At 45.8% G+C, this 12934-nt stretch overlaps 1 protein-coding gene and 1 pseudogene across 1 annotated transcript in view; both read right to left on the bottom strand.

Annotated features, from left to right (window-relative positions):
• The window catches only part of camsap2a (calmodulin regulated spectrin-associated protein family, member 2a), a 142898-nt gene that overhangs the window by 39132 nt on the left and 90832 nt on the right, over positions 1–12934 (bottom strand). Inside the window, 3 exon segments of the mRNA XM_055642443.1 lie at positions 135–240; positions 6268–6361; positions 11614–11753. Of these exon segments, the coding sequence (XP_055498418.1) occupies positions 135–240; positions 6268–6361; positions 11614–11753 (340 nt within the window).
• On the bottom strand, positions 4029–4133 carry LOC129701320 (U2 spliceosomal RNA; annotated as a pseudogene).

Genomic DNA, 12934 nt, shown 5'->3' on the forward strand with positions numbered 1-12934 from the left:
GTGTGCATGCACATGAATGAAATTAGTTGTCATCTGATTCAACAGCTCTGCTCAACTAATTTAATCTGGTGAACATTTGCTATCTTACATTTCGACTGAAAGTATGTGCTCTGAATAATTCAGCAAAATTCTACCTGCAGTCAAACTCAGAGTTGGAACCGGTGTCCGTGAAGCTTTTTCGAGTAGCGTTTGATATCGGTAAAGAGGCAGGCATGTTCCTTGTTGGGTGAAGCGGTTCTGCTGGGGCAAAAAGATGCACAATCAATATTTGCAAAGTACAAACACGTAAAATGCTAAACCTCTGGGCCTCTGGAGCTAGGGGAAATATACTGAAGAAAGGCACGTGTGTTTTGCTACAAGTTACCACAAAAAATAGTAAGATTAAACGAGAACTTACCAGTTTGAAGTTTGATCTGTATTTTATGAGGAGTTACGATGAGGGATTTCGTGAAGAACCCCGCCTTCCACGCATGCGTGTCATTCTTCAAAGCAGCGGTGTGAGGTCACAGGAACCTATAATGATCTAACATAGTAAGATTATCAAAGAGATACCAGTTTTTGATATGATCATAAGAGGGTGGGAGCGGAGGGCACGAAATCCCTCATCGTAACTCCTCATAAAATACAGATCAAACTTCAAACTGGTAAGTTCTCGTTTAATCTTACTATTTTACTTCGGAGTCACGTGAGTGACTTCGTGAAGATTTCAAAGCTCTGTGACCTCATGCCGTGGAACGAGTCCATGCTTCACAACTGCCTTGGGTATTGGGAGAGAGCATCATTAGTAATTTTAAAACACAATTATACAAAGAGTTGTGTGGTATAACGAAAAAATATAACATTTTTTTAAATTTGAGAATCATAACCCTGTAACCTTTCGGGCAAATTATTTTGTAGAACATAAAATGTTTTCTTAATACAATGATGGCTCCAAAAAATAACTGGTTTATTATAAAACCTGTGGAAAACCCTTTTTGAAATGACCCTCCTGCCATTCTGAGGATTTGGTCTGTGGGTACCTGTACAATATTGCTGCGGATGTTGCTGTAGTCCTGGTGGAATGAGAGTTAAAACATTAGTGTCTATTCCTGCCATTTTTAGGACCTATTTGAGCCACCTTGATATAGTTTGAGTCGTGACCCTATCATGCAGTTTCTTGTAAGAGATAAACAACTCCATACTCTGACCTCGAATGTTCTGAGTATATTCTATGTATTGTTAGATGTGTCTTGTTATACACAGTCGTTTGCCATATGGGTGTACCATAAAATCAAACCCTAGACCGGAGGAACCCGATCAGTTTTCTTTTATTAAATCCTGTATGACAACACCAGTTTCTCGGTGAGATGATCAGGGAGTCCAGGCGCAGTTTGCTTAATGGCTGGACTTGTTGTGCAGTAAATAACACCATGAGCATAACCATCTTCCTGGTCTGTTACTGAGGTGACAACGCTGTATGAGCTACAAGCTCCTCAGCATGTTGAGAAACGACACCCATGTCCCAGATTTCGGAGTACCTGGTTTTCTTACCAGGGGTGCGTTCCCACCGCGTGCCGCTCCGTTCCTTGTGATAGGTAATTGGAGAGTGCACTTGTGGCACTATTGATGGCACTGTAGCTCCATCGATTATCATAATGGAGGCTTGTTAAAATTCCAATACGGCCAGAATGTTCTTGGCCTTTTGGTCGAGGTTGTTGTCCAAGCAGAATATGCCCCACTTCTTGATGTGTCCAAGGTACTGCTTCCGTGTTGACAGTCTTAGTACAGATGAGATGAGATTCATCGTCCTGTCTGACAGCCCAATGCCGTGTAGTGGGTCTTTTAGACTCTACAAATCAACAAATCCATAGTCTTATGGCATGGATGACTGCCTCCAGTCACTGGATACATCAATAATTTTTGGCTAGGTTCATTAGGGAACATGGTTCTAACACCATCCCCTGTATGACTGAATACCATGATTTAGAAGGTCAGTCGGGTACTCTGAAAATTCCAGACGCCGAGTGTAGTTGAATTTCCCCTAGTACCCCATTGATGGGTCCGAATGGGGGAAACATCACCCTATGGCTATTTACATAACAATGCCAAGCTGGTTTTAGAATTTTAGTACATAATATTGGGCTAATGATTGCCCCTTTTGTAAGCTCTATATTGCCTGCCATATAGAAACCCGCAACTGACACCAAGTCTTTATCAATAATAAGAGCATCCATCTTAAAATGAATATCTAGAACAAATGTGTTTAGGGTTAAAATCAATGATAATCCTGCAACCCTACTCTATTTTATTTTTAATAAATATGTTTGATACAATTCTAATGTTCCATGAAAAGTATGCTTAATCCCACCTTATGTGTACAATTTTTGTAGCACCATGTGGGTTTTAGATTGTTTGGTTTATGTAAGGACAAAATGCCCTTCTGGTGTATGTTGTACTGTGGTTATTGGGATGAGTAAACCCTATCAGATAACCCTGAATACTGCTGAGATTATATGAATCTGTAGTGATTATATACCATACATAACTGTAGTGTTGCAACCTCCCCTACCATCGTAGGTCCCTATTTTAACAGAAGAAACCCCACCCACCTACCTCCATGGTTACCGGTGGTTGTGTTATTTCCTTGGTTTTTTGAAAATAAGGTTCTGGTTTGATATCTCTTGTTCGGGGTTGTGTGGGAGGTTGAGGCTTCCGCATCTTCCAGGGTGGCCGCCCTGGCCATACCCTTAAACGGATCCTGCGGGTTATATTGATTTCTGACACTGCCACTGGTATGAGCCACATTTTTATGGCGTTGCCTGTGGCCGGTATCATGCTCCAAAATAGGCCCTTGCGCTGGCCTTGATGAGCCCCAGTGTCTTGGCTTAGTCCACACACGGTTCTTTGTTTGCAAATGGTAGCGTTTTTGGGGTCCTAGTGCTGGCCGAATGGCCGCCTTCCACGTGTAGTTCAGGTCATATTGCATATTATTAAACAGAGCTAGTGCGTCTTGATGGTCTTTGGTTACCTACGTTTAGTCCAGGGTGCGGGTGTATGCTATGATGCCTTCCGTCAATCCCTTTAAGGTTCTCTGGATCTTGAGGTCCTGGTTCCTGATGTTCGTCCATATGCTGCCAAATGCATTGGTTTACACTGGGCACCTGTAATGCCTCACCGTTGCCAGGTGGCAGATGTCTGGCCAGTGTTTGTAAATTTTTCTTGTTGGCGTTTGTGGCCAGACATATAGTAATACTATTGCCATCCTGGATCCAAGTCTACCCATGTTTGACTTGGTTAAAGTAATCAGCCACCATGTCCAGCAGAGTCCCTGCTGTGTTAGGATCATGGGACGCTGTATTACCAGGCTCTGGCCCATCAGGGTCCTGCCTACTCTTTTTTATAGAGTTAGAGATCTCTAGGGGTCCCGCACGGGGTACCCATGTGGGGCTTGACTGCTGCCCACTTGTCTTTTGTTCTGCGGACCCCTCTTGCAAGTCAACCCAGAACTGACCCACAGTGCTCCCCTCTGATGGGGTAGAAGCATTGTGCAGCCCTCTAAGAGGTACTGCTGTGGGTTATCACGTTGGAGCAAGGCTCCATACACCGCTTCTTCCCGCTCCAGCCCTCTCGGGCGCTGGTTGCCGGCGGTTTTATGCAAAGTCGGACCCTTCTGAGTCCACTACTTTGTTTGATTTGTGTCTAGCCTTACCGCTCGGCCGCATGGATCTGGCCGGTGCGGGGCCGACATCGGGCACAGCTGATCCCACTACGGTTGATCCAAGTGCCGCTGGCTGCTGCTGGCTGCCCGCTGTTCCACGGTCCTCCTTCTCCAGCTTTGTCCTTCCTTCCGTGGAGTGGATATGGCCGGTGTGGAGGACATCTGGCACAGCTGATTCCATCTAGCCCATTTTCTTTGACCCGGCTCCAATGCTCTCAGCGCTCCTGGCTGCTCCTTTATCTCAGACCGCTGGGACCGACCCCCGTACTGACGGTACTGGTCCCTCGCGGTCGTTGCAGCCGGTCCACCCCAATCCAATGCCCTCAGTTCTGGGCATTCCTGTTTATATGGTCCTTAGATAAGGGACGTATTAGATATTAAAACTGATAATAAACAGATACTATACTTGATCTTAGCCAAAAGGCCAGGAAGCGATCTCTGTAACTAAAGAACCCGCTGGGACCGACCCCGGTACTCACAGTACTGATCCCTCACGGTCGATTGCAGCCAGTCAAGTCCACTGCTATGTCCTTGGCCTCGGCGCTGGCCGGTAGCGCTGCTTGAAGCCAGACTCGCTTCCAAAGCGAGACTGGCATACTGGTCGAGAAAATGAATTTTTCTCCTGGTGCGGGAGCGAAGTCGGGCACAGGTGTTTTCCCTCTCTGGGAAACGATGTGCCGCTGCCGCTGCTCCGGCCGCTGCCGCTACTCCTGCCGCTGCCGCTGCTCCTGCCGCTGCCGCTGCTGCTGCCGCTGCTCCTGCCGCTGCTGCTGCTCCTGCCGCTGCCGGCTGCCGTTGCTGCTCTCCTGCCGGCTGCCTGCACTGCGCGGTTCTCCCGCCGGCTTCCTGCAGCTGACATGGACCCGGTCCATGTCTGCACTGGACCCGGTCCATGTCTGCACCTAAAGGGTAAGTGGAAGGAACGCAGAGTCTCTTACCTGCTGTTCCCGACTTTCAATTTTCTCCTCGAATTCAACGACTCTGTGCCTTCCTCTCCCGACCAGCCGTGGTCGGCGCGGAGCGAAGTTGGGAGCAAAATTCGGGAGGAAAAAACAGGAGCAAAAGTCGGGCAGGGGGGGGTAAGTCTGGCACAGTTATTCTGATTACGGGAGTTCAGCCTGTTCCTGCTGTCTGTATCCCCCCCCCCCCTCTGCCTTTGCGGTGCTCCAGCGCGGTCCAGCGGGTCCAACGCGTAGTCAGTGATCTCGGGCACTGACCGCTCGCCGCTATTTTTAGACCTGCGGAACCCCCGATAACGCGCCAGTTCCGCACCTTCCAGCCCCTCCATTAAATGACTAGTGGGGCTGTTTCCGAATTGTCGGGAAAACTCTTTGCTCCAGTGACCGTTGTCCTGGAGCTAAAGTCGGCTCCGTTTCTATTTAAAAATAAATTAACGGGCCCCGGCCGCTGCTGGCTGCCTGCAGATCTGCAGACTCTCCCCAGCCAGCTTCATCAGCCTTCTTGATAAACAAGGGTAAGTAAGGAAAAACAAAGTTCCCTTACCTGTTGCAGGTTCCCCTGCCGATTGGGAGGAACGTCCTTCCTCCAGCGATGACGAGTTCGAATGCGTGTAGCGATATGACACGCATGCGTGGAAGCGGGGTTCTTCACGAAGTCACTCACGTGACTCCGAAGTAAAATTGTACTTGTTCACACGCACTTCACTGCACACCAAAATGTTGTTTAACCCGCTGTAGAGCTCACATTTTTAATGTTGTGAGAATCTTCATTGTATTTATTCTTCAACAAGTTTGTCACACCAGAAGGATCTAAATTGGGAATGCATATTCCATAATGTTCCACAACTTTCTCCATTGGTTTTAAAAGGGCTAGCAAAATTGGGAGAATTCAATGTTAATGCCATCCGGACGCAAGGTCCCCAGGCGGAATATGAGGTGCTGTTCCTCCAATTTCCGCTGTTGCTCACTCTGGCAATGGAGGAGACCCAGGACAGAGAGGTCGGATTGGGAATGGGAGGGGGAGTTGAAGTGCTGAGCCACCGGGAGGTCAGGTTGGTTATTGCGGACTGAGCGGAGGTGTTCGGCGAAACGATCGCCCAACCTACGCTTAGTCTTAAGAGGTGGATCTTCCGGCGGATGAAATATAACTGGGGTCCGTTGCAGGTCTGGGTTAGTGAGGCCTGAAGTGCAGGGAGTGTCGATGTGAGGTCCTGTTGGTGCCGGCGCATCGCGACCAGGGTGGATCTCAGTGCCCGGTTTGGAGAATTGCTGGGTGTGCCGGTGGATAGCCAGTCGGTACCGATGGTCCGGTTGGGGTCCGAACTGGGAGATAGGGAACTGGAGCTGGAAGCCATGGGGTATGAGATGGAGGCGCAGGCAGGCCCCGAGGAAGCAGATGTGGCTGTGGTATCGAAGTGTCTTTTTCTCAGCCAAGATCAATATAACATCATGGCAAGGCCAGGCATGACTGTATCAGCTAAACTGTGAGGAGTTGTACGAAAAATACATTTCAACCACTGGATATCCCTTGCAGGACCCAAAATCTCCAGAGAATCTCAGCTGGAACCACAACATATGGGAGCATCACACATTTTACACATTAAAATTCACCTTCCAACTGCGAAGCCAATCTGGGCTGTACAAACGGGGGCTTTACGACCTCAAACCACCAGAACAGCTCTGCCATAAATACCAGGTAGTTATTCTGCAAAAAAAATAAAAATTTAGTAGATGCAAAATTCGACACATTTTGTAACAAAAATGCTGTATTTCCGTATTAAAACACATCCATTGCCCGCAGGGGAAAATGCATATAACTAGATTTGTTCTTATTTAAGCATTAATCTCAACACACCATCCTTAAACATTGAACACACTTCTACAGTTGTACGGTAGAAACTATCCTGAGTAGTTTGCATCATGGACTGGTACAACAATTCCAATGCAGAGGAAGGCAAGAAGCTGCAGAAAGTGGTGGACTCAGCCCTCCCCACCATCGAAAGTATCTACGAGGTGCTGACTGATGAAGGCGGCATCTATCATCAAGGATCCCCACCATCCCCTCTTCTAGCTGCTACCATCTGGCAGGAGGCACAGAAGCCTGAAGTTCAGGACCAGTTTCATACAAACATCAGACTCCTAAACTGACCTGCTCAATGTTAATAATAATTCACATTGAATTATTATCTAACATTGAAAACACAGAAAATAGGTGCAGGAGGAGGCCATTCAGCCCTTCGAGCCAGCACCGCTAACAACTCCCTCTTGCACTATTACGGACTTGATTTTCTTATCGTGTTTTGCACTAACCCTCGCTTGTGCACAATCTTTCTCTTTTTACCCTCATGTACAAATTAAGTTTTTGTTTGTTGTCATGGAGAACCTCACTCAAACCTTTCCTTTTACAATGTTTAAAAACATTGCTATTTCATTATATATTCTGATCGCATGATTAACTGCAATTAGATGTTCTTGATTATTATTACATGATTTAATTCAACATTGTTAAAGTTAATCACATTTAAAGTTTGCTGCAATTTTATAATGTTAACGATGAACGCAGTATTTGACAAACATTATTTATCAGACACCTGTTAAGTAACTGCTCACAATTTTTAATTTTATTTGTTTGTCTTGCAGTACCATGATTTATCGTAATTGTTGCATTCTAAATTGTTTTTCTTTTCAAGGCTGGAAACATGCCTTTCAGGTTGAAATGGTCTGTATATATGTTGGGCTCAAAAAGGTTTGACAGGCATGAGCAAATTGATTAAAGCTGACTGTAATGTTTAATTACATTTGCATGGGACTGCATAATTCAAGCTCAAATACTTCCTGGCCACTTCTGTTATAGGGCAGGTCTAATTATTATGCCACAGTGCGCCCCTGTAGTTTTTTAATCCAGTCTTGCATTCACGGGAGTTATGAAATAAGCAGCTTCCTGAAGCCGAATTGCAGTTATTCAAAACACAAAGATTTCAATATAGTATTACCAAATGATGTCTCGTTCCTATAACCATCATCTGACTGCAGTGAATATTTATCGAACAATCTTCTTTATTGAAGCAGATCTGAAATTTGTTGCTATTTTACTGCCTTTTGAATTCTTTCTCTCAGATTTTCAGGAATCGTTTGAACCACAATCTGTTTTCAGCAGATGGTGGGGACATGCTTTCAACACATCAACCCATTTGCTCTCAGAAACACAACCATGGTAACAATAACTCTAAATCAGGTTAGCTTTTTGCATCACAAACAACGATGCAGGAATCAATGACACATAATAAGAAATATTTCCTGTGTAAGATTAATTTCTTAATCGTGCTCCTAGTTCTTCACTGTAAACAGTCTTCAATGCAGAAATTCCATAAATAAGCGCAACTAGTATCATTTAACGGGAGGGGAAGGGGAATGACAATTTTTAAAAAGAGCAAAAGGCCTTGGATTCAGACATTCGTCCCTTGCCACCCAAACCACCCCCTCCCCTGGTACAGGTACACAATCTTTTATCCGAAAGCCTTGGGACCAGACACTTCTCGGATTTCGGAATTTTTCAGATTTCGGAATGGAAGGTTTTTAGCGTAGATTAGGTAGGTAGCGCGGGCGGCTTGAAAAGTCTGGAGCGGCTGCCTCCTCCCCGGAGACCGGGGAATCATTGTAAATCATTGCTTAAATGTTAGTCAGTTAGTTTGGAGGGATTTTATGTGGTGGGGAGGGGGTGAAGGGGGAAACTTTAATTCTTAGTCCCCTACCTGGTCGGAGAGGCGGGGAGCGGGCAATGCCTTACCGGGGTCGCCGTGCGGTAAGCTCCGGAGCGCTGTGGCCACCGACTCCCAACATCGCGGAGCTGGGGCTGCGAGCGTCCGGCCACAGGCGACGCTGGATTTGGAGTGCTGCGCAGCCAGGGGTAGAGTTGCCGGGGTCGGAGCTACAACCGGCGACGCCCGCAGCCCCAGCTTGGCGATCGCTTCGCCCAACACCTCCGCTCGGTTTGCATTAACCAACCTGATCTCCCGGTGGCTCAACACTTCAACTCCCCCTCCCATTCCGAATCCGACCTTTCTGTCCTGGGTCATGGTCAGAGTAAAACCCACCGCAAATTGGAGGAGCACCACCTCATATTTCGCTTGGGCAGTTTACACCCCAGCAGTATGAACATTGACTTCCTCCAATTTCAGGTAGTCCTTGCCAACGATCCTATAGCAAGCAAGATAGTGCACTCCTGCTAAAACCTATGGGCAGACGTGTAGTACGCTACGGAGTGGAACGTCAGCGTTTTTGGCGGCCATTTCAGTAACCTGACCCGACTTTATATATCTCTCTCGCAGTTGCGGGGGAACAGTTTGTGTGTGTGATACAGCGTTAGATTCATGATTCATAATTCTGTTACTTTTTGTTAATGATTAATATGTTAATAAATTATAGTTCTGTTAATTTTCTTTTTTAATGTTTTGGATTTGAAGCCCCGGGATTGGGATCGGACTGTGCAAGGGTGGAGGGGACACTGAGGGCAAAGAGTCTGTGCCCACACGGCACTGTAAAAGGGGAGATGTTTCCCTCTTTCTGTCTCCGCTGTGCCTTTTCAAAATTAGTTGTTTATTTTTTCCGCAAAAAGAGCAGACCGGTCCGGAGTTTGGGAGCCGGGCAGCGAGCATGATGGGGGAAGAAACCGAAGGGCCGGACCTCATGCCTGCCCTTTCCCCTCCCCCGTCAGTAAGTCTCTTTAACGGGGCAGAGAGAAAATAAGGAGAAGATTTTTACCAAAGATCGTTGATTTTTACAAGGATGTTTCCGTAACCGGCTTCCGTCTCCGCACTAGTATCTATGGCGGACAAAGATGGCGGAGAAAGATGGCGGAGACGGAAGCAGGTTACTGAAATGGGGCCGAAGATTACCCACGAACCTACCCATGACCGTACTACGTCTTTTTCGTCGAGTGCACTATTTGTCTTGCTATAGGATCTTTGGTCCTTGCTTTCTTACTCCTTCCCCTCCCCTTCCCAGCTCTCCCACAGCCCACTGTCTCCGCCTCTTCCTTTCTTCTTCCCCCCCCCCCCCTCCACATCAGTCTGAAGAAAGGCCTTGACCCGAAACGTCAACGATTCCTTCGCTCCATAGATGCTGCCTCACCCACTGAGTTTCTCCAGCAGTTTTGTCTACCTTGGATTCAGACATGGTTTATGGGGTGTAAATCCAGCAATTGAAGACACCAACTTTTGTCACAATAGATCGTGCAAGGTTCAGCAGTTTTCATATGTCTGCAGCTTGTCCTCATTTCCTGCCCAATGTCCTTACTTAGTGGAGGCCAGTTCTCTGGATACTTTCAAGAGAGAGCTAGATAGGGCTGTTATAGATAGCGGAGTCAGGGGATATGGGGTGAAGGCAGGAACGAGGTACTGATTGTGGATGATCAGCCATGATCATATTGAATGGCGGTGCTGGCTCGAAGGGCCGAATGGCCTACTCCTGCGCCTATTGTCTTCTGTTCAGTCACTTACAAAATATTTTCAAGCATAATTCAAAGAAAGTGAACATTGGACGATCTTGTTTGCAATTATGTGCTGAGTTAGAAAGCAAATGCTGATTGAAATGTTCTCTGCTCAATTTAACACTCCTTGCAAATACTCAATCAATAAACATGGAGTATGGAAGTGGAGCATTAACAAGTTGTGCTTGGTGCTGTCACCTTTGAATGCATAGCTGTCTGCAGGATAATTTGTCTCCACAGATCTTTAACATTAATTTGGGCAGAATTTTGAAATCATTGTCTGAGTTACAAAGAGCACAGGGGGAAAATAATATTTTTATGACTGGATGAAGACATACCATAAATTCAGTCAGTGCTGTCAATTTAAAATATCCTTGTGGATAAATGCAAAGCAAAATGAAGGGACCCTTTTACACATTCAAGTATTGCAAGAGTCTTTACTTTAGATTTCAGTCATGGATACAGTCACTATATTTAAGGTGATTAGACATGCACTTGAATTAGGCAAGAAATAGAATATGGTTCTGAGGGTAAGTGGATTTAGTGTAAAATTGTTGTAATAGACATGGTGAACCAAAGGGCATTTCTGTACGACTCGATGATGAATGTTGTTGCATTTCTAAAAAAGATGAACGAACAGATAGAAAGGACAATCAGTATAGAATGAATCCCAGTTCACAAGGGGACAAGATAGCACAGATGACTCAGTGTGTATTTTATCTTTGGCCAGCTCCATGTATAGAATGTGTCGGCTCCAAAGTGTAAAAAGAAAAAAAAAAAGAAAATGAGTTAAGCATGCTGCCTTTGGCTGTACAACCTGATAATGCACAAGGTAATGATGGCATAAACTGGGCATGGAGACAGGGTTGGGCAGGAAGCACAGTAGGTCATCGTGCCCTTCAACTCTGCTCTGCCATTCAGCACAATCCTGGCTGGTCCTCGATGTAAATACCAAATGATCCCTCTCTCATGCCTTGTGTCTAGAAAGCTATCTACTTTATTTTTAAATATATTCAGCAGATTCACTTCCATTGTCTTGTAAGGCAGAGATTTCTACAGGTCTATTACTGTGAATGAAACCATTTTTTAAAACTTTCAACTGAACTTTTAACTTAAGAAGGGTCTCGACCTGAAACACCACCTATTGCTTCTCTCCAGATATGCGGCCTGTCCCGCTGAGTTACTCCAGCATTTTGGGTCACTCTTCATTTTCTAACTTTGTTTGATCTACGCTAGGCTTACTGCTCAAACAGCCGACAATTCAATTGTTGGAGCAACACAAAAATCAGAGTCCAAATATGAAGCAAATAAGTACCAAGCAGGATAGACATGAAATGCTGGCGTAACTCAGCAATCTCTCCAAGCAATAAGAAGGGTCTCGACCCCAAACGTCACCCATTCCTTCTCTCCAGAGATGCTGCCTGTCCCGCTGAGTTACTCCAGCATTTTGTGTCTGTCTCCAGCTTTACCTTGATTGATGAAGATGCATAGAGCATGTCTTCCAGAAGGAAATGGCAGCACTGATTCAGGTAACCTTCACAAAATTCCTGAATCAATTGTAGATTGTACAAGCCATCAGCCAACGACATAGTCTCCTTCAAGCATATATCTGTAACAAGAAAGTTACACACTGATTACATGTCACTGATTCTTTCCACTAGTCCTTGGCAAGAATCCCTTCAGGAACAAATTATATATGGGCGGCACGGTGGTGCAGCGGTAGAGTTGCTGCCTTACAGCGCCAGAGATACAGACTCCATCCTGACTACGGGCACTGTCTATAAGGAGTTTGTATTGTCCCCTCGTGACCGCGTGGGTTTTCTCTAGGATCTCCAGTTTCTTCCCACACTCCAAAGAGTACAGGTTTGTAGGTTAATTGGCTTGGTAAAATGGTAAACGGTCCCTAGTGGGTGTAGGATAGTATTAATGTGCGGGGATCGCTGGTCGGCGCGGACTCGGTGGGTCGAAGGGCCTGTTTCCACGATGTATCTCTAAATTAAAATAAGAGTGACACTTAAATACGGACTTTGATTTTTACAATTTTTGGACCAAAATAAAGCCCTGCAGCCCCATCCGATGGAGATTCCAGAGAAAACCACGCGGTCACGGGGAGAATGTACAAACTCCTTGCATTGTAAATGAAAACATTGTGAGGTGAAATCTCAAGACTTGCCAACGCAATTTTAAGATTTCATTTTGTTGACAAATCGATACATAACTGGAGGGGCACTAGTATCTTGGTGGGGATATTTGCTAGAGCTACTTGGGAAGAATTACATTCCTCTGGCAGGACGGCTGTACCCAAAGCAAGATAAAGGAAAATCCTCAGGGATTCTACAAGTTTATTTCAAGCAAAACCAAGCAAGTTCGTTACACGGGACTGGTAAGCGAGGACAGGGGGCGAGGAAGATCTGAGGACGAAACAGTATTTATTTTATTGCAAGAAATACTAAACAGTATTTATTTTAATGGAAGGTGCGGCAGGTGAACTCAAGGCAGGGATGGGCACTGGGATATTACAGGTCTTGCATAAACATGGTCGAGGGAGAGGGAGGACTGGCAGCTCAAGGTCCCAGTGTATGAATAATACAGGCATGATAGAGGGGTAGAATCTGTTGTGTATCCCGGAAGGCTTTCAGAGGCAATATCTAGATGACTCCACGAGAGAGGAGGTGTCAATGGGGGAACACTTTGGGACCAGCGACCATGGCTCCACTAGATTTAAAATAGGTCAAAACCAAGATAGGATTAGACCACGTCCCAAATTAGGGCAAGCCTGAAAAGGTTCAG

This window comes from Leucoraja erinacea, chromosome 10, assembly GCF_028641065.1.
Source record: "Leucoraja erinacea ecotype New England chromosome 10, Leri_hhj_1, whole genome shotgun sequence".
Taxonomy (NCBI): Eukaryota; Metazoa; Chordata; class Chondrichthyes; order Rajiformes; family Rajidae; genus Leucoraja; species Leucoraja erinaceus.